The sequence below is a fragment of the Lagenorhynchus albirostris genome, chromosome 7, assembly GCF_949774975.1.
Source record: "Lagenorhynchus albirostris chromosome 7, mLagAlb1.1, whole genome shotgun sequence".
Classification (NCBI taxonomy): Eukaryota; Metazoa; Chordata; class Mammalia; order Artiodactyla; family Delphinidae; genus Lagenorhynchus; species Lagenorhynchus albirostris.
The window spans coordinates 11787742-11805710 of record NC_083101.1 but is presented as its reverse complement, the minus strand read 5'-3'; the positions used below and the strand labels follow the sequence as shown (position 1 = coordinate 11805710).

General features: G+C 40.4%; 2 protein-coding genes across 6 annotated transcripts in view; both read right to left on the bottom strand.

Annotated features, from left to right (window-relative positions):
* Nucleotides 1-17969, bottom strand: part of DENND1A (DENN domain containing 1A) — a 541897-nt gene that overhangs the window by 161737 nt on the left and 362191 nt on the right. The window lies entirely within an intron of this gene.
* LOC132522754 (mitochondrial fission regulator 1-like) lies at nucleotides 9328-10188 on the bottom strand. Of its 2 annotated transcripts, XM_060153304.1 has the most exons (2): nucleotides 9717-10188; nucleotides 9472-9646 (listed from the first exon to the last, which is right to left on the bottom strand). In XM_060153304.1, exons 1-2 carry the CDS (start codon nucleotides 10168-10170, stop codon nucleotides 9480-9482), a joined length of 621 nt encoding a protein of 206 aa, XP_060009287.1. In that variant the 5' UTR covers nucleotides 10171-10188; the 3' UTR covers nucleotides 9472-9479. The 2 variants fall into 2 exon arrangements, with proteins under 2 accessions (XP_060009286.1, XP_060009287.1); XM_060153303.1 differs by having other exon boundaries at nucleotides 9328-10188.

Genomic DNA, 17969 nt, shown 5'->3' with positions numbered 1-17969 from the left:
CTCAGGGGAGAAAAAAAAACAAAACAAAACAGGAAGGGGGGTGGTGGGAAGTGTGTATAATAGATGTGTTTCACAGTGTCCCTGCTGTGATGAACAACTTGATCCACTTACAGTTCCAAACACATGATGCATAAAAGAGCTGACAGAAATTCAATTCTTGCAAAGAAAAGCATCTGCTCTCTAGTGGGAACGGCCAAATATTAAGCAGTTTTAAGGCAGGGCAAAGACCTAGAGGAGCACACTTCATTATCTAGATAGCCAGAGTCAAAAACGCAGATCACAAATGAATGAAGAAGTAGCCGAGATTCCAAGCATTAATTACCCAGAGTAAAACGATTCAAGTTAAATCTTTGTTACGACAAATATTAAACCCAGCTGTGTTTATGTAGCAGTTGTGAAAAAGAAGGAAAAAAAGAAATCCGTGTATAATATCTGTGAGCTCTGCCAGTTAATTGAATTCGCTGGCAGCACTTCCTCTACCAGGAGCCAAACATCCTCAAGGATAAAACGTAGCTTTTAAACAGACCTGGGGAAAACGGAATCAAGAAATTTCAACCAATAAAACACAACTCTTAACTGGTATAAAAGTAAAGTAAAATTCAGTAATGAAAGGAAGGAAGTCTCTTAAACATTTACTGCATTCCAGAGCTTGGAGTTGCGGTTTATTGCTGAGGTCTCTTCTGATGTCCCACAGTGCTTCTGCTCCAGCATCTTTAATGAAGTCCCATAAACTCCCATAAAATACTCAATTGTTGACAAATCCTACACACACACACTCAGGGCAAGGCACACTGGATCACGATGCTCCTTTCCTTCCTACATGAAATTTAGAAGTCATGGAGTGGACACTGTCATGGAGAGTGGTCCAACACAGAAGAGACCTACAGACAATCCCCTAAAGCATGAGGGACGAATGACTGGATAATGGTGATAGGTGATACTGATACGAATTCTCTTCAGCAAACTGTCCCCTGACCCAAGTCCAATATCAGATTTGGGGTGGGGAGAGCTTGGCTAGATTCTAGGAACCAGAGAAGCAACAAGAGGTTGGGTCCAACATTCCACCCTTAGTCTAGTCATTACCTGACCTAACTACCTTAGTTGATTCCCCACTGCCCAAAATATGAAGTCCAGACTTGTTTTTATGACAGAAGACCATTTCCCATCTGGTCTTTCCCACCTACTTCTTTGGTCTCATCTTTTGTCCCTCCCAAACACACACCCTGTGCTCCAGCTGGACTAAACTATTATTCCCTGCCCAAACGCATTATACTTTTGTTCACACCTCCAGCCTCAATGCATTCCATTCCCGCTCCCAGCATGCTCATCTCTCCTTTTCCAGGAACAGTGACTGTTTCTTGTGCATCTTTATGTTCCTATGGTCCAACACACTGAGCACACCTCCAGAAAACGTTGGCTGGATAAATAATCTCCAATCCTGAACTGGCTACTGATCTGCCCTTTTGGGACACTCTGAATGGTTCCTGTGGATGGAAACAAAGCTGCTGGTATAAGTGGGTAGGAGAGCGGCAAGAGATGTGCCAGGAGAGGCAGGCAGAGACTAGATTATAAAAGGCTATATTATGGAGCTTGAATTTTACTCAGAAGAAAATGAGGAACCATTAAGGGTTTTAAGTTGAACAGTGACATTCATGTTCCAGATTATGCCTTCATTTACAGCAACAGAGAATGGTCTGGGATTGGAGAAGTGGGGGCAATACTGGCAGCCCAGCCTTCTGTTACCTCTTTTACTAACCAGCCAGTGACCTCACTGGGAATAAGGTGCATGTCTTAATCATCTCTGCATCCACTATACCCAATACAAAGCCTGACACATAGTAGGTGCTCAGGGAATGCCTGTTTTGGTTTCTTTTGTCTTTTCTGGCTTTACTGAGGTCTAATTGACAAATAAAATTATACAGATTTGAAGTGCACAAGGTGATGATTTGATAAATGTATATATTTTGAAATAATCATCACAATTAAGTTAATTAACATATTCATCACTTCACATAGTTACTTTTTCTTTGTATGTGATAAGGACACTTAAGATCTACTCTCTTAGCAAATTTCAAGTATGCAATAGAGTATTACTAACTACAGTCACCATAATGTACATTAGATCCTTGGAACTTATTCATGTTATAGTTTGTAACCTTTGACCAACATTTCCCCATAGGAAATACCTGTTGAATGAATAAACATTCTATTAGAGAATACTAACAATACATGTTTTACCGGTGGCAGAAGGATCAATTCCACAAGGATACTAAGTCTACAAGGTCTATACACATAAAGAGTTACATAAGATACTCAAGACAATCAGAGCCCGCCCATCTCCCCACTCGGCATTTTTCTTCCTACTGGGATTTTAAGAATGGGTTTTTTGCAAGGTCTACTATTAGTACAGACATTTCCCGGGCCAGACTACTAAGCCAGACAGCCTGTGATGTCTGCTCCCTTGCTTCTGGGATTAAATGCATTGTTGACTCACAAGGTAGGATGGCACACCAGCACCTAGGAGGCCCTGTAGCAGCATCTCTAGGGTCTGAAGTTTCCGGGCCTTTGGAAAAAACATGGCATAGAGAAGCTCCAGCCAACAAAGCTGTTAGCAATGGCCTAACAAAGCAAGGCTATCTCTGAGCAGACTGCTCTCTCTCCAACCAGCATTCTAAGCGGGGGTACCCCAGAGAAGAGGCAGCAAGCAGACCCCGGGCTTATTTGTTTTTTTTTTTTTTTCCTGCGGTACACGGGCCTCTCACTGTTGTGGCCTCTCCCGTTGCGGAGCACAGGCTCCAGACGTGCAGGCTCAGCGGCCATGGCTCACGGGCCCAGCCACTCCGCGGCATGTGGGATCTTCCCGGACCGGGGCACGAACCCATGTCCCCTGCATCGGCAGGCGGACTCTCAACCACTGTGCCACCAGGGAAGCCCTAGACTCCGGGCTTATTTGAATCTGGGCCCTCCCGAACCAAAGTTTTGCCTTTGGACTCCCAAAGACAGTTACCTACATGGTATAGCCCAATTTTAATGTGATTTGAACCAGTCCTGAGGTCACAATTAAACAAGATGCTGTCATTCACTCAGTGAAAATTTACTGAGTACATGCTATATATTTAACTCTGGGGCAGATACAAACGTAAAGAAGGAAGAATTTTTAGTCCCTACCCTAGAGGGGTTGGAAGAGAGGACATAAGAAGCCAAAAATAATTCCGATATAACATGACGAGTGCTGTAACAGAAGGGTGTGCCATGTGCTTTGAGAATACAAAAGATAGAGCAATCAACTACTGAGGGAGGGTCAAGGAAGACTTTACTCTAGAAAGACCAGAAAACTGATTGGAGTTAGAAGAGACTGAAGACAGGAATGTAATTAGGAAGGCATTGTCCATTTTCCAGTTTCACAGCACAGAAGAGAAGTACAGGGTCCAAGTGACTGCTGGGCCTAACACAGGTGACTGGGATAGCTACACATGCATATAGTTTCCACCAAAAAAAAATTATGTGAATTTTAAACAAATTTTCAAGAGTAAGTGTTAACTTTCATGTTACTGATAAAAGTGAAAACTGGTATAATCTTTTGGGGGAGGTGGTGGTATTTAAAAGTATGTATCAAAAGCCTTAAATTTTTATATAAATTTTTATATGATTCAAAAATTCTACTTCTAGCAATTCATGGAATTCAAGTAAGTGATATAGAGATTTAGTTACAAATATGTCCATCATACTGCTGTTTAAAAGAATGCAAGGGCTTCCCTGGTGGCGCAGTGGTTGAGAGTCTGCCTGTCAATGCAGGGGACACAGGTTTGTGCCCTGGTCCAGGAGGATCCCACATGCCGTGGAGCGGCTGGGCCTGTGAGCCATGGCCGCTGAGCCTACGTGTCCGGAGCCTGTGCTCCGCAACAGGAGAGGCTGCAACAGTGAGAGGCCCGTGTACCGCAAAAAAAAAAAGAATGAAAAACTTGAGGGACTTCCCTCGTGGCTCAGTGGTTAAGAATCTACCTGCTAATGCAGGGGACATGGGTTCGAGCCCTGGTCTGGGAAGATCCCACATGCCGCAGAGCAACTAAGCCCGGTGCGCCACAACTACTGAGCCTGCGTTCTGGAGCCTGTGAGCCACAACTACTGAAGCCCACGTGCCTAGAGCTGTGCTCCGCAACAAGAGAAGCCACTGCAATGAGAAGCCCGCACACCGCAACAAAGAGTAGCCCCCGCTCGCTGCAACTAGAGAAAGTCCGTGCGCAGCAACGAAGACCCAACACAGCCAAAAACAAATAAATAAATTAATTTATTTTTAAAAAAAAGAACGCAAAACTTGAAATTATCAGGCCAAATATATTATGGTGTATATCCATACAATGAAATGGTAGTTCACACATTAAAAGGTATGAATTTTAATGATTAAAATGGTCACAATGTATCAAGTTTTCCTTTTTTTTTTACTGTGTTGCAGAGTAATGAATGTATTATATTTTGTAAACCAGTATTATATGTATATTACGTATATTTAAGAGTTTCATGAATTGATGCTTACCCATATTATTTGAGATATACTCTGATATTCCTTGTTCAACTCCATTAAAAAAAAAAGCTTGCTGTGAGCCACTAAGTTGATTTTATGGTTTCACTAATGGGTGACTACTTGCAATTTGAAGAAATCCATTTTTAGGGTGTAAAATAAAATCCCAATGGCATTTAGTAATCATGACCAAAGAGTCAAAATGCTTGGCACTCAATTTACCCAGTAAATTGTAGCTGTAATGTACACTGAATTTCTCCTGTCTCTTTTAAAAAGGGAACTCTGATCTTTGCAGATCTTTGCTTTTCCAGTTACTTGTACAAAGTAAAGAGTCAAATGTTGAATAAATGAGTTTTCCAAGATCTGGAGTTCAAAGCAGATTGCATATTTTGATCATTCTTTCATTCATTCACTCATTCCACAAACACTCATTGAATGCCCCGGTGAGTCATGCATTGTGCCAGGGCTGTGTTCACAACCATGTAAAGCCCAAATGCTTAGGAGGGGAAAGAGTTATTATATAGTACATGGTATAAAAGAAGTATGGGAAAAATGTTATGAAATCCCAGTGCCGAGCTGTGGAAGCATCACAGAAGTGACACTTGAGGAGTGCCCTATAGAGCAAATAGGTTTAGCCAAGTAGAGAAGGAACGGTATCCTCACCAGAGGGAATAGCATGGAAAGAAGCATAGAGATGTGAAAGAGCATGAGGCCTTGGGGAATGGGATCACTCTCCTAGTGGGTGGGAAACGGGGTATGAGTACTGAAGTGATGCAAGATGAGGCTGAGAGGTTGCCTGGGGTCAGCGTCCAGCTTGTGAAGAAGATTGGATGCAGCATAGAAGGACTGGAAACTACTCTGGCCTGGGGCACTGCAGGTGCTCTGTAAACAGTATCTTTCTTCCCTTGCCTTCTCCCCCTTCTCACACCAAGGAAGACTGCTCAAGATGGTTTCTCTCTCTTCACATGCTTAGAAACCTCTTGGATATCCCTCAAAAATTCCACCAAGGAAGAACAAGAAGTTTAAGTGATTTAAAACGCATCATTAAGTCATTTGTGATCTTTTTATCCAAAGAATATGGAGAAGAAAGAGAAACTACAGTCCTGAAGACATACAAACCATAAAGCCAAAAGCCAAGATTCAAGTGTTTCAGGAGAGAGGAGGAAAGATGAGTCTTCCATCATAAAACTAGTAATAATCATATCACAGAAAATTTAGAAAATGAGAGAAAAAAATGTTAACTCATAACTTTACTATCCTAATATACCACTGTTGATAATTTGGAAGTTCTTTTAAAACTCTTACTTCTGAGTATCTGGCTGTTTTTCTTAATTGTAGTCATGGTAGATATATCATTCAATATTCTGCTTTTTCCACTGAACTGTATCCTTAGCATTTCCTGTGTTGCCCACATTCTTCATAGCAATCATTTTTAGTGACTGTATGGTACACTCATTGAATGGCAGTGGAATAGATCACCTTAAACACTCCCCTTAATTTTGGATATTAAGGTTGTTCCCAACTTCAGTTAACATAAACAATGCTATTTGGTTAGGTGGCTTTCTCCATTTAGAAGGATTTGCCAGAAAAAAACCCTTAAAGGTAGAATTATTGAGTCAAAAGGTAATACGTATTTTAATGTCCTATTACATATATCACCACATAAGAAAGCCTGATTTAGAAGAGCATTGATCAGGTTACAGAAAGCACGAAGTAAAAGAAAGGAGAGTGTAAGCAGATGGTAAAGGTCTCCGCATATACGTGCATACACAGAAACCTGTGAGTTTCAGGCCAAAGAATACTAGAAAGGGCCCCGACTGAGCTCTGGGAAATCAGTGATGAGGTGTGGTATGTTCACCTCACTAGAAGCCTGGAAGCGTCTGAGCTCTCTTTTGCCAAGCTTTTAAAAAGCTCTACAAATTTTATCCGTTGGCTAAACAGTGTATACTTAACACTCTTGAAGGAACAAGAGATGTTCTTTAAATTTTAAGAGAGAAACAGATGAAGAGTGCTTGGTTAAATGGCTGCGGAGGGAGGGACATTATGTTTCTGTTCAAAGCATCCACATGGGCTTGAGATAAACACCAGCAACGAAAACCCAATGCAGCCAAAAATAAATAAATAATAAATTTATTAAAAAAAAAAAGAAGTCTGTAAACAGGCCTTTATACCAATAAAAGATGGACTATTCTTGCCATATTCCTTTCCCCAAATCCATAGCTAGGGAACAATACAATATTGTCAGTGAAAGCAGTACATTTGGCAAGTTTCATGGAACCCAGCAAAGTACAACAGTATTAACCTTGCCAACTCTCTCTCTCTTTTTTTTAATGGTACAAAAAGCTAACTAAGATTACAAAATTTAAGACTAAATTGTCTAGGTAACTAGTAGAAAGCCAGAGCCACCCTGCCTCCAAAGTTACCCCTTAACCCATGTTCATAAATCATGTGAAAATCAGCAGAGCTGCTCTGAAAGCTAATCAATATTAGAACTTCCTTTTTAAAATTAATTTCCAAGTCCTCTTCCTTTTGAAAATTTACTTTATGAAGTCATAACTAATATACAATAGAATGCATATATTTAAAAAGTACAGTTCAATGAGTTTTGACAAATATATACATCTGTGTAACCATCACCACAATCAAGAAATAGAACACTTCCTTCACCTCAGAATGTTCCTTCCTGCCCTTTTCAATCAGTTCCTGCCTTCTCCATCCCAGGCCGAGGCAACCACTGGCCTGCTTTCACCCACTATAGAGTAGTTTTCTCTCTTTTAGATTTTAAATACATGAAATCATATAGTACATTCTCATGTGTCTGGCTTTTTTTGCTCAGTGTAATATACTCAAGATTCATCCATGTTGTTTTGTGTATCACAAGTATGTTACAATGAATAATGACTCATGTAGTAAAAAGTAGGGATAAAATATAGTGTTTCTCCATCTATCAGCTGATGGACATTAGGATTATTACCAGGTATTGTTTACTGTGAATAAAGCTGCTATAAACACTCGTGTACAAACCTGTTTGGATATATATTTTCATTTCTCTTGAATAAATACCCAGGAGTGGGGTTATTGGGTTATATTGCTGGTGTACATTTAACTTCAGAGAAAACTGCCCAACTGTTTTCCAAAGTGGTTGTTCTGTTTTATGCTCCCAATACCAGTGATGAAAGTTTCAGATCAGTTGTTCCACATCCTTCCTAACACTTGCTATTGTCAGTCTTTAAAAAAAATTTTTTTAAGTCAGGTATGACTTACATATAGTAAAATTTACCACTTTTGGTGGCTAGTTTTATGAATTTTGAAAGATGCACATAGCCATGTAACCATCCCCACAATCAAGATACAGAACAGCTCCGTCACCCCAAATCCCCTCACACCCCTTGACAGTCAGCTGCTCCTCCCAGCCCTGCTCCGGACAACCGCTCATCCGAGTTCTCGCTCAACAGTTCTGCCTATTCCAAAACGTCAAATAAATGGATTATTTCACTTAGCATAATGTGAGATTCATCCATTTTGTTGGATAGATCAGTACTTAGTTTCTTTTGATCGCCAAGCAGTATTCCATTCTACAGGCACACCACTGTCCCTCACCAGTTGAAGGACATCTGGAATGTTTCCAGTTTTTGGCAATTATGAACAAAGCTGCTAAAAACATTCACGTCCATGCGTCTGTGTGTACATAAGTTTTCATCTTCTTGCGTGTATACCTAAGACTGAAATTACTTGGTCACAGAGTAAACATTTGTTTAAGATACTCATTTATAAGAAATGCAGTCTTTTTACTTTAGCCATACCAGTGGGTATATAGCAGTACCTTCCTTGTGGTATCAATTTACACCCTCATGGAACATCTTTCCCTGTGCTTACTGGCTATTGTTTTTCTTTTTTCTCTCCAAATCCGTCCTTTAATGTCAGGTAGTGCTTCAACCTAAACACACACAGGATACATACCGTAGAGAAAACGGACCTGAGGGCATCCGAGTCATGGACGGTGTGGTAGGTAAAAACCTTGGCCCAATGCAAAGGAGCAGTCAAGGGCCTGGAAGAAGGATGGTACTCTCTTTCCCCTCTCCATTTCTCTTTCCTACTGGGCTTAAACTCAAGTTTGTGGAAGAGAAAGAGCTTTCAATTAGTGGAACCAATGAGGCCCCAGGGCCTTGGAAGGTAGATTTGGTTGTACAGTATTACAAAATATATTTAAGAAAAAAACAGCCCAGGCCTCCCAGCAGCCCAAGTGTCAGCTGGTCCAGTGGCCCGACCTCTACATGTAGGTGTTGGACCGGGAAGGGGGAGGGAGTGATTGCTGGGCACTGGTGTCAGTTCATGATGGAGCAGCATAAGATCTTCCCTGCTCTGTGAACGTGCACATAAACATAGCCCCCTGCCCTCAGCCCTGCTCTGCTGCAAGGAAGCCACTCAGAGTAAGTGACAGCTAGGCACAAAGTGTTCAGTAAGACCAGTTATGGGGTCTAGTGCAGTGAAGTCAGTCATTCATTTAGGACCTATTTTCACACAGGGGCAAGGAAAAACCAGAAACTTCTATCTCACCCTTTAAACTGGGACATTCCAACCTATACAATTACCTGTAACGTGTCTCAGCTCAAAACAGGCCTTAGCTTCTGCTAAGGTTTGAAGTATGGAAAACATACAGTGCAGCTCTTCTCTTGGTCTAAGCTCTAGCTTTCGGCAAGACTGTTGCAGAAGATTTCTAATTGAGAGGCAGAAGCATCTGCGGTGAGGAAGGCAGCTATTGAAGGAATTCCAGGAGCCTGAGGCTGAGTTTGCAGAGCTGAGTGCTATCAATTTCCTTTTCTACTGGTATCTTCTTCCTTCAGAGCAAACTTCCTCCTTAGGACCTCAGAGGTAAGCATGGCAGGGTCTTCCTCCTTCAATAAACTCCAGTTCAGGTCTTGGCTCTGCTTCACTCGGTGGAAGTCCTTTAGGATATCCATCATATCTGCAAAGCTGCTGGCCTTGGACAGAGAGACGCAGTCATCTTCTTCAGACGGGCTGCAGGTAGCTTTGTGTTCTGGTTTGCAACATTCAGGGCTGGCAGAACAAAGCAGGGGGACTGATGGAAGCTCAGGGACCTGTACCTTGGTCTCCTTGGTGATGTCACTAATGACAAAGGAAGTTGTAGAGTAGAATGAGGATCCAAAACAAGGTAAGGGAGAAGAGACATTTGAACTTCCTGCATCAGCTGACACCATTTTAGCAATCTGGCTGCTCAGGTGGCTCAGCTCATCCTGCAGCTCTTTGGTGCAGCCAAGGGCTGGCAGGGCTGGCTTCTTCAAGGCCAGAAGCCTCTCCTCCGACCCACGCAGTTTGGGCACTGAGGCATTGCACTGAATGACGATCAGAGGGCTGGGCTTGCAGGTGTGCCTCAGGGGGCATGTATCGCTCCTGACCAGGACATAAGTCTCCTCTACATCTGCAGGAATGCAGACGATGTCAGCCAGAGTAGGGACTGGCAGTACATGCCTCAGACACAGGTCAGAGATGTTGGGCAGGGTCTCAAAGGATGCCCGGGGACATGGCTTCAGGGGCAGGTCGGTCCCGATTCTTCTCACTATACTTTGAGCAGCCCCACGCGGCTTGTTTTGCCAGATTGGGATGGTCACATTGGCCTCCATTCCTGACATTTCAACTGGCTCCTGCACTTGAAGCACAAGGCAGCCACAGGGCAGCTCTGGAGGCTTGGAATGGCAGGAGGCGTGAAGCCTTCATATCAGGCCATTTTAAGAAACACCAGACTTATCTTCCTCAGGGCCCCTCCTGCCACAGCCTTATTGGCCATTTGAATATCTTTTATTGTTGAGTGACTCTTCAAGTCTTTTGCCTACTTTTTAACTGGGCTGCTGTCTTATTATTCAGTTTAAGGGTTCTTTATATATTCTGGGGAAAAAGTCCTTTTGCAGATATAAGTATCAAGAATATTTTCTCTCAGTCTGTGGCTTGCCCCTTCATTTGTAAAATGGTGACTTTTTTTTTTTTGGCTGCATTGGGTATTCGTTGCTGTGCGCGGACTTTCTCTAGTTGCGGTGAGTGGGGGCTACTCTCTGTTGCGGTGTGTGGGCTTCATTGCAGCGGTTTCTCTTCTGGCGGAGCACAGGCTCTAGGTGCGCGAGCTTCAGTAGTTGTGGCACATGGGCTCAGTAGTTGTGGCACATGGGCTCAGTAGTTGTGGCTTGAGGGCTCTAGAGCTTAGGCTCAGTAGTTGTGGTGCATGCGCTTAGTTGCTCCGTGGCATGTGGGATCTTCCAGGACCAGGGCTCGAACCCACGCCCCCTGCATTGACAGGCAGATTCTTAACCACTGCGCCACCAGGTAAGTCCCTGTGTTTTATGTCTTAACTAAGAAAACTATGCTTACCTTAAGTTCATGAAGATTTTCTCCTATCTTTTCTTCTATTCATTTTATAGTTTTTGCCTCTAAGTTTAGGTCTATAATCCATTTTGGGCTAATATTTGAAAGAGGTAAAAGTCAACACTCATTTTTTTCCATATAGATATCCAGTTCTTCCAGTAGCATTTGTTGAAGAAAACTATCCTTCCTCAATTGAATTACTTTGGCATGTTTGTTGAAGATCAATTAACCATTTATATGTGGGCCTAATTCTGAACTATTTATTCTGTTCTATTGAACTCTATGTTTACCTACAATGTTGATCTACATTTACTATAACTTTACTGGAAGCCTTAAAAGTAGGTAATACAAGTCCTACAACTTTGTTCTTTTTCAACATTGTTTTGGCTATTCTAGATCTTTCGCATATTCATGTGCATGTTAGAATCAGCTCAAGTTGTTTTTTTTTTTTAAGCCATCTGGAATTTGGGCTGGGATTATATTGAATCTATAGATCAATTTAGGAAAAATTAACATCTTAAAAATATTGAGTCTTCCAATCCAAAAAGTGGAGTATCTCTCCATTTGTTTAGGTCTTTTAAATTATTTTCTGAGAAATGTTTTATAGCTTTCAGTATACAAATCTTGCACATATTTTGTTAAATGTATTCCTAAGTATTCTGTGTTTTGTATGCTATTTAAAATGGTACTTTAAAATATTTCATTTTTCAATTGCTCATTACTAGTATATAGAAGTACATTTGGTTTTTTTATGCTAACCTTATCCTGTACCTTTGCTAAATTTGTTTATGAGACCCCCTTTGGATTTTCCATATACATGATCATGTTGTCTGAATAAAGACAATTTTTCTTCCTTCTTTCTAACCTTTAGGGCTTTTATTTCTTTTCCTTGTCTTAGTGAGTGGTTAGAACCTCCAGTACAATGCTGAATAGAAATGGGAAGAGCTAACATCCTTTTTTTGTTCTCGTTCTCAAGGGGAAAGCATTCAGTCTTTCACCACAAAGTATGTTGGCTCTAAGTTCTTCCTAGATGCTCTTTATCACTATGAGGATACCTAGGTTTGCTAAGAGCTTTTATCAAGGACAGATGTTGAATTTTTCCTAAAATACTTTTTTGGCTTATGTTTCGATATAGTTTTCCTTTTTTAGTCTGTTGATATGGTAAATTACACTGATTTATTTTCAAATATTTAACCAATCTGTACACATTTGATCATGATGTATTATCCTTTTTATATTGCTGGATTCAATTTGCTAATATTTTGTTAAAGGTTTTTACATCTATATTTATTAGGTATATTGATCAATATTTTTTTTTCTTGTAAATTCTTTGTTTGATTTTCATGTCAGGGTAATGCTGACCTCATAAAATAAGGTGGAAGGTGTTCCTTTCCTCTCTATTTTCTGAAAAAGTTAGTGTAAGATGTATCCTAAAATATATGATAGAACTAATCCGTGAAGCTATCTGGGCCTGGAGTTTTCTTTGTGGGAAAGTTTTAATTAATTACAAATTCAAATTTCTTTAATAGAAACAGTACTATTTTTCAACTTTCTATTCCTTCTTCAGTCACTTTATGTTAACTGTGTATTTCAAGGCATTTGTTCATTTCATCCAATTTGTCAAAATTATAGGCATCAAATTGTTACTAATACTCCCTTAATTTCTTTTTTCTGTTTCTCTTTTTCAAAAAATATACATTTTGGAATATTCTTAGATTCACAGAAAAGTTGCAAAGATAGTAGAGAGAGTGCCCAGATACTCCTCAATGCAGTTTCAGTTTCCCATACCTTACATTACCATGGTGCATTTGTCAAAACTAAGAAACTGACATTGGTACATTATTATTAACTAAACTCCAAACTTTATTGTGATTTCATCAGTTTTTCCATTAATGCGTCTTTTCTATCCTAGAATTCAACCCAGAATTCCAATTTAAAAAAAAAAATTTTGGGGGGGGGGCTGCACTGCGCGGCATGCGGTATCTTAGTTCCCCGACCAGGGATTGAATCCGTGCCCCCTGCAGTGGAAGCACCGAGTCTTAACCACTGGACCGCCAATGAAGTCCCTGACCTTGATAGTTTTGAGAAGTACTGGTCAGGTATTTGATAGAATGTCCCTCAATTTGAGTTTATTTGAAGGTTTTGTCATGATTTTACTGGGTTTCTGGAAAGAATAACACAAAAGTGACATATCCTCCTCATCACGTCATATCAAGTTTACAGTGATATTCACATGACATCACTTGGTTAAGGTAGTTTCTGCCATTTCTCCACTAAAGTTACTCTTTTTCCCTTTATATACACTAGTTTTGGAAGTGAGTCATTAAGTCCAGCCCACACTCAAGTGTGTGTGTGTGTGTGTGTGTGTGTGTGTGTGTGTGTGTGTGTGTGTGTGGTGCGGACACAGAGATTAAGCTCCTTCTCCTAGACAGGACAATATCTACAGATATTAATTTGAAATTCTTTTATAAGGAAGATTTGTCTCTTCTCCCCTACCAATTCTCTTCATTAGTGTTTGTATGGTATATCTTCTCTACCCTTTTACTTTTCATCTGACTCTTTAAAGTGGAATTCTTGTAGACAGCATATAATTGGGTCTTACTTTTAAAATATAATTTAATAATCTCCAATAAGTGGAGTATTTAGACCACGTACATTTAATGTAATAATCACTATAGTTGGGTAAATCTATCATCTTGCTAACTTTTCTATTTGTTCCATCTGTGTTTGGTTCCTTTATCCTTCCCGCCTCCAAAATCTTTTGGATCTTCAATATTGGTTTATTAGCTATATACCACTTTCTTTTTCCTTAGCGGTCTTCTAAGGTTTACAATATACATTTTTTTAAATTTTATTTATTTATTTTTGGCTGCGTTGGGTCTTCATTGCTGTGCACGGGCTTTCTCTAGTTGTGTCGAGCGGGGGCTGTTCTTCGTTGCAGTGTGCAGGCTTCTCACTGTGGTGGCTTCTCTTGTTGCAGAGCACAGGCTCTAGGTGCGCAGGCTCAGTAGTTGTGGCTCATGTGCTCTAGAGCACAGGCTCAGTAGTTGTGGCACACAGGCTTAGTTGCTCTGTGGCATGTGGTATCTTCCCAGACCAGGGCTCGAACCTGTGTCCCCTGCATTGGCAGGCGGATTCTTAACCACTGTAACACGAGGGAAATCCTACAATATACATTTTTAACTTAATAGTCTACTTTCAAATAATATTATAACAGTTTACATATAATTTAAGAACCTTAAAACAGTATACTTCCATTCTCCCCGTCCTTTGTCCTACTGTTGTCATACATTTTACTTCTACGTACAGCACATAATACACTGATATTATTTACTTTAAATACTCATTTATCTTTTATTTTTTTGCGGTACGCGGGCCTCTCACTGTTGTGGCCTCTTCCGTCGCGGAGCACAGGCTCCGGGCACGCAGGCTCAGCGGCCATGGCTCACGGGCCCAGCCGCTCCATGGCATGTGGGATCTTCCCTGACCGGGGCACGAACCCGTGTCCCCTGCATCGGCAGGCGGACTCTCAACCACCGCGCCACGAGGGAAGCCCTTGCCTTTATTTTTGAAGGATATTTTCACTGGATATATATTTCGAGGTTGAAGAAAATTTTCCTTCATTACTTTAAAAATGTCATTCCATTATCTTCTGGTTCATGTTGTTTCTTACAAGAAGTCTTCCGTAATCACTTTTTTCTTTTACATAATGTGTCTTTCTTCTTTAGCTAATTTTAAACTTTTCTTCGTATCACTTGTTTTGAGTAATTATCATGATGCACCTTTGTGTGGTTTTGTTTGCGTCTATTATGCTCGAGGTTCATTCAGCTTCCTGGAACTGAGTTGATTGTTTTCATCAAAACTGAAGAAAAATTGTCTATAATCTCATTAAACATTTTTTCTGTCTCTCTCCACCCTCCTCTCCTTCTAGGATTCTACTTACATGTATGTTAGTCCTCTTGATATTGTGCTATGGGTCCTCGAGGTTCTGTCAACCTTTTTCAGTCTTTTTCCTTTCTATGCTTCATAATGGATAGTTTTTATTGCTATGTCTTCGAGTTCATTGATCATTTGTGCTGTAGTGTCTAATATCCTTTTAATCCTATCAGTGAAATTTTCATTCCAGGTATTATATCTTTCACCTCTAGATATTCCCTTTCATTCATTTTTTTATAGCTTCCATTTCTCTCATTTAGTTCAAGTCTTCCTTTAAATTCATGAGCATACTTATAACTTCTATAATGTCTATCTTAAGGTTCTCATCTGCTAATTCCATCATATCGTCATTTTTTAGTTTGTTTCTGTTAACTAATTTTTCTCTTGGTTACGGGTTACATTTTTCCTGATTCTCAACATGTCTAGTATTTTTTTTAACATCTTTATTAGAGTATAATTGCTTTACAATGGTGTGTTAGTTTCTACTTTATAACAAAGTGAGTCAGTTATACATATGTCTCCATATCTCTTCCCTATTGCATCTCCCTCCCTCCCACCCTCCCTATCCCACCCCTCTAGGTGGTCACAAAGCACTGAACTGATCTCCCGCTGCTATGCAGCTGCTTCCCACTAGCTAGCTACTTTATGTTTGGTAGTGTATATATGTCCATGCCACTCTCTCACTTTGTCACAGCTTACCCTTCCCCTTCCCCTTCCCCGTATCTTCCGGTCCATTCTCTAGTAGGTCTGCATCTTTATTCCCGTCTTGCCCCTAGGTTTTTCTGACCTTTTTTTTTTAGATTCCATATATATGTGTTAGCATACGGTATTTGTTTTTCTCTTTCTGACTTACTTCACTCTGTATGACAGTCTCTAGGTCCATCCACCTGACTACAAATAACTCAGTTTCATTCTTTTTTACGGCTGAGTAATATTCTGTGGTATATATGTGCCACATCTTCTTTATCCATTCATCTGTCAATGGACACTTAGGTTGCTTCCATGTCCTGGCTATTGTAAATAGAGCTGCAATGAACATTTTGGTACATGACTCTTTTTGAATTATGGTTTTCTCAGGGTATACGCCCAGTAGTGGGGTTGCTGGGTCGTATGGTAGTTCTATTTTTAGTTTTTTAAGGAACCTCCATACTGTTCTCCATAGTGGCTATATCAATTTACATTCCCACCTGTCTAGTATTTTTTTTGATAGGATGCTAGATATTGTGAACGTTACATTGTTGGGTGTCAGATTTTGTTGTCTTTTTTAAAAGAGGGTTGAAGTTTACTTTGACAGGTTAATTTTCCTGTATATCAGGTTGATCCTGACAAGGCTTAAAAAGAAATGGTTTTGTTTAAAAGTTTTTACTGAAGTTTAACATACATACATAAAAGTACACATATCATTTGTGTACAGCTTGATAAATTCTTGCCCACGTACTTGGCACTCAGATCAAAAGCCAGCACGTTACCAGTATCACAGAAGATCTGTCTTGTGTTCCTCAAGGCTTGATTTTAAGCTGTGTTAGGGCAGGGCTAAAATCATCTTTACCCTAGAGCTAATTTAGACTACTACACCAAGGCATGGCCTCTGTGGGTCTCTAACGACTGCCTGAGTGATCAACAAGATCTTACTCTGGCCGGCTGGAGCTTGAATGGCTCCTACTCTTAGGAGCTCCCCTCTACACACGGGCAGATCAGCCTACAGAAGGTTAGTGAAGGGGACTCAATTCAGATTTTTGCTGAGTAGCTCCCTCCTATCTGGTACTCTGACCCACAAATTTAAACCACCTCTCCCTCAAACTCAGATCTCTACCCCCTTGATTCAGCAAGATGGTGTGCTTTGCTGGGGAGTCCCCTCTGGCAACAGGGTCCAGAAAATGCCTCAAGGCAGAAAGCCAGGGGGATCACAGGCCTCTTCTCAATTGCTTCCTTTCTCTCAGGGATTATATTCCTGCACTGCTTGTTGTCCAATACGTGAAAACAGCTGTTTTCATATTTGCCCAGAGTTTTATTTGTAAATGGAGGGAGGAGAAATTCAGTTCCAATTATTCCATCATGGCTAGAAACAGAACAAAGGCCTCTTTTAATAAAATTTCCAGCATGGATGCCATGTTTTGCAACATTTCATCTACCAAAATAACCCAATCCACATGTCCCTTCCATCCTTCCATCTATCTATTCAGTGGCTGCTACATCCCTCGGAAACAAAGATGAATAAAACTTGATTCCTGCCCTCAAAGAACTCACAATTAAAAGAGAAAGCCAGAAATGTGTAATAAATTATACCGCTGGATGGTAAGTATAATTTTATAAGCAATATAAGGGTTTGAGAGGACAAAGAGAAAGGTACGGTCAAATCTACTTGGAGAGGTCAGGGAAGGTTTTTACAGACTTAGGTTTAGCCTAAATTTTGAAAAATGAGTTTCATTTTTCATTAGTGATTGACAGATGGGGTAGGACCTTTGGGACAAAAGAAACTGTATGCAAAGTATAAAGTCATGAAACAACATGTAAGCTTGGGAGAACTACTAATTCCAAACACCTATAACATAGGGTTTGAAGCAGGGACAGGAAAGAGCTAAAGTTATGGGGAAAAAATGGGAGGATCCTATCATAAAGGAGGGCCCTGCATGCCATGCTAACCATCATTTGCATCCGTAATTCATCATCATTGACTACCACCTACAGAGCTCATAGGATAACTGCTTTATACATATTATATTCATTACATTTACTTCACACAACCATATATTATAAGGAAACTAAGGCTCAGAGAGCTTACATAATTTTGCCCAAGATCACATGATTAGTAAGTGAAGAAGCCAGAATTTAAACAAAGGTCTGATTCCAAAGCCAACAAAAGAAACTTGCCTCTAATCTGTAGGCACTGGGAAGTTATAGAAGGATGTTTTTGTCTTCAGAACTTGTTTTTTGTTTTTAAAATTATATTCACTGATGAAATGGTTTTCAGTAGGAAGAAATAAAGTTAAATTTATGTTTTGGAAAGGGCTCTCTAGTACATGAGGAAGAAGGGCTGGAGTCTGAAGAACCAGTTCAGAGGCTGAGGGAAACAGTACAGGAGAGAAATAAGAGCTTGGACTAGGTGGTGTTTAGGAGGGATGGAGACAAGGATTTGGGA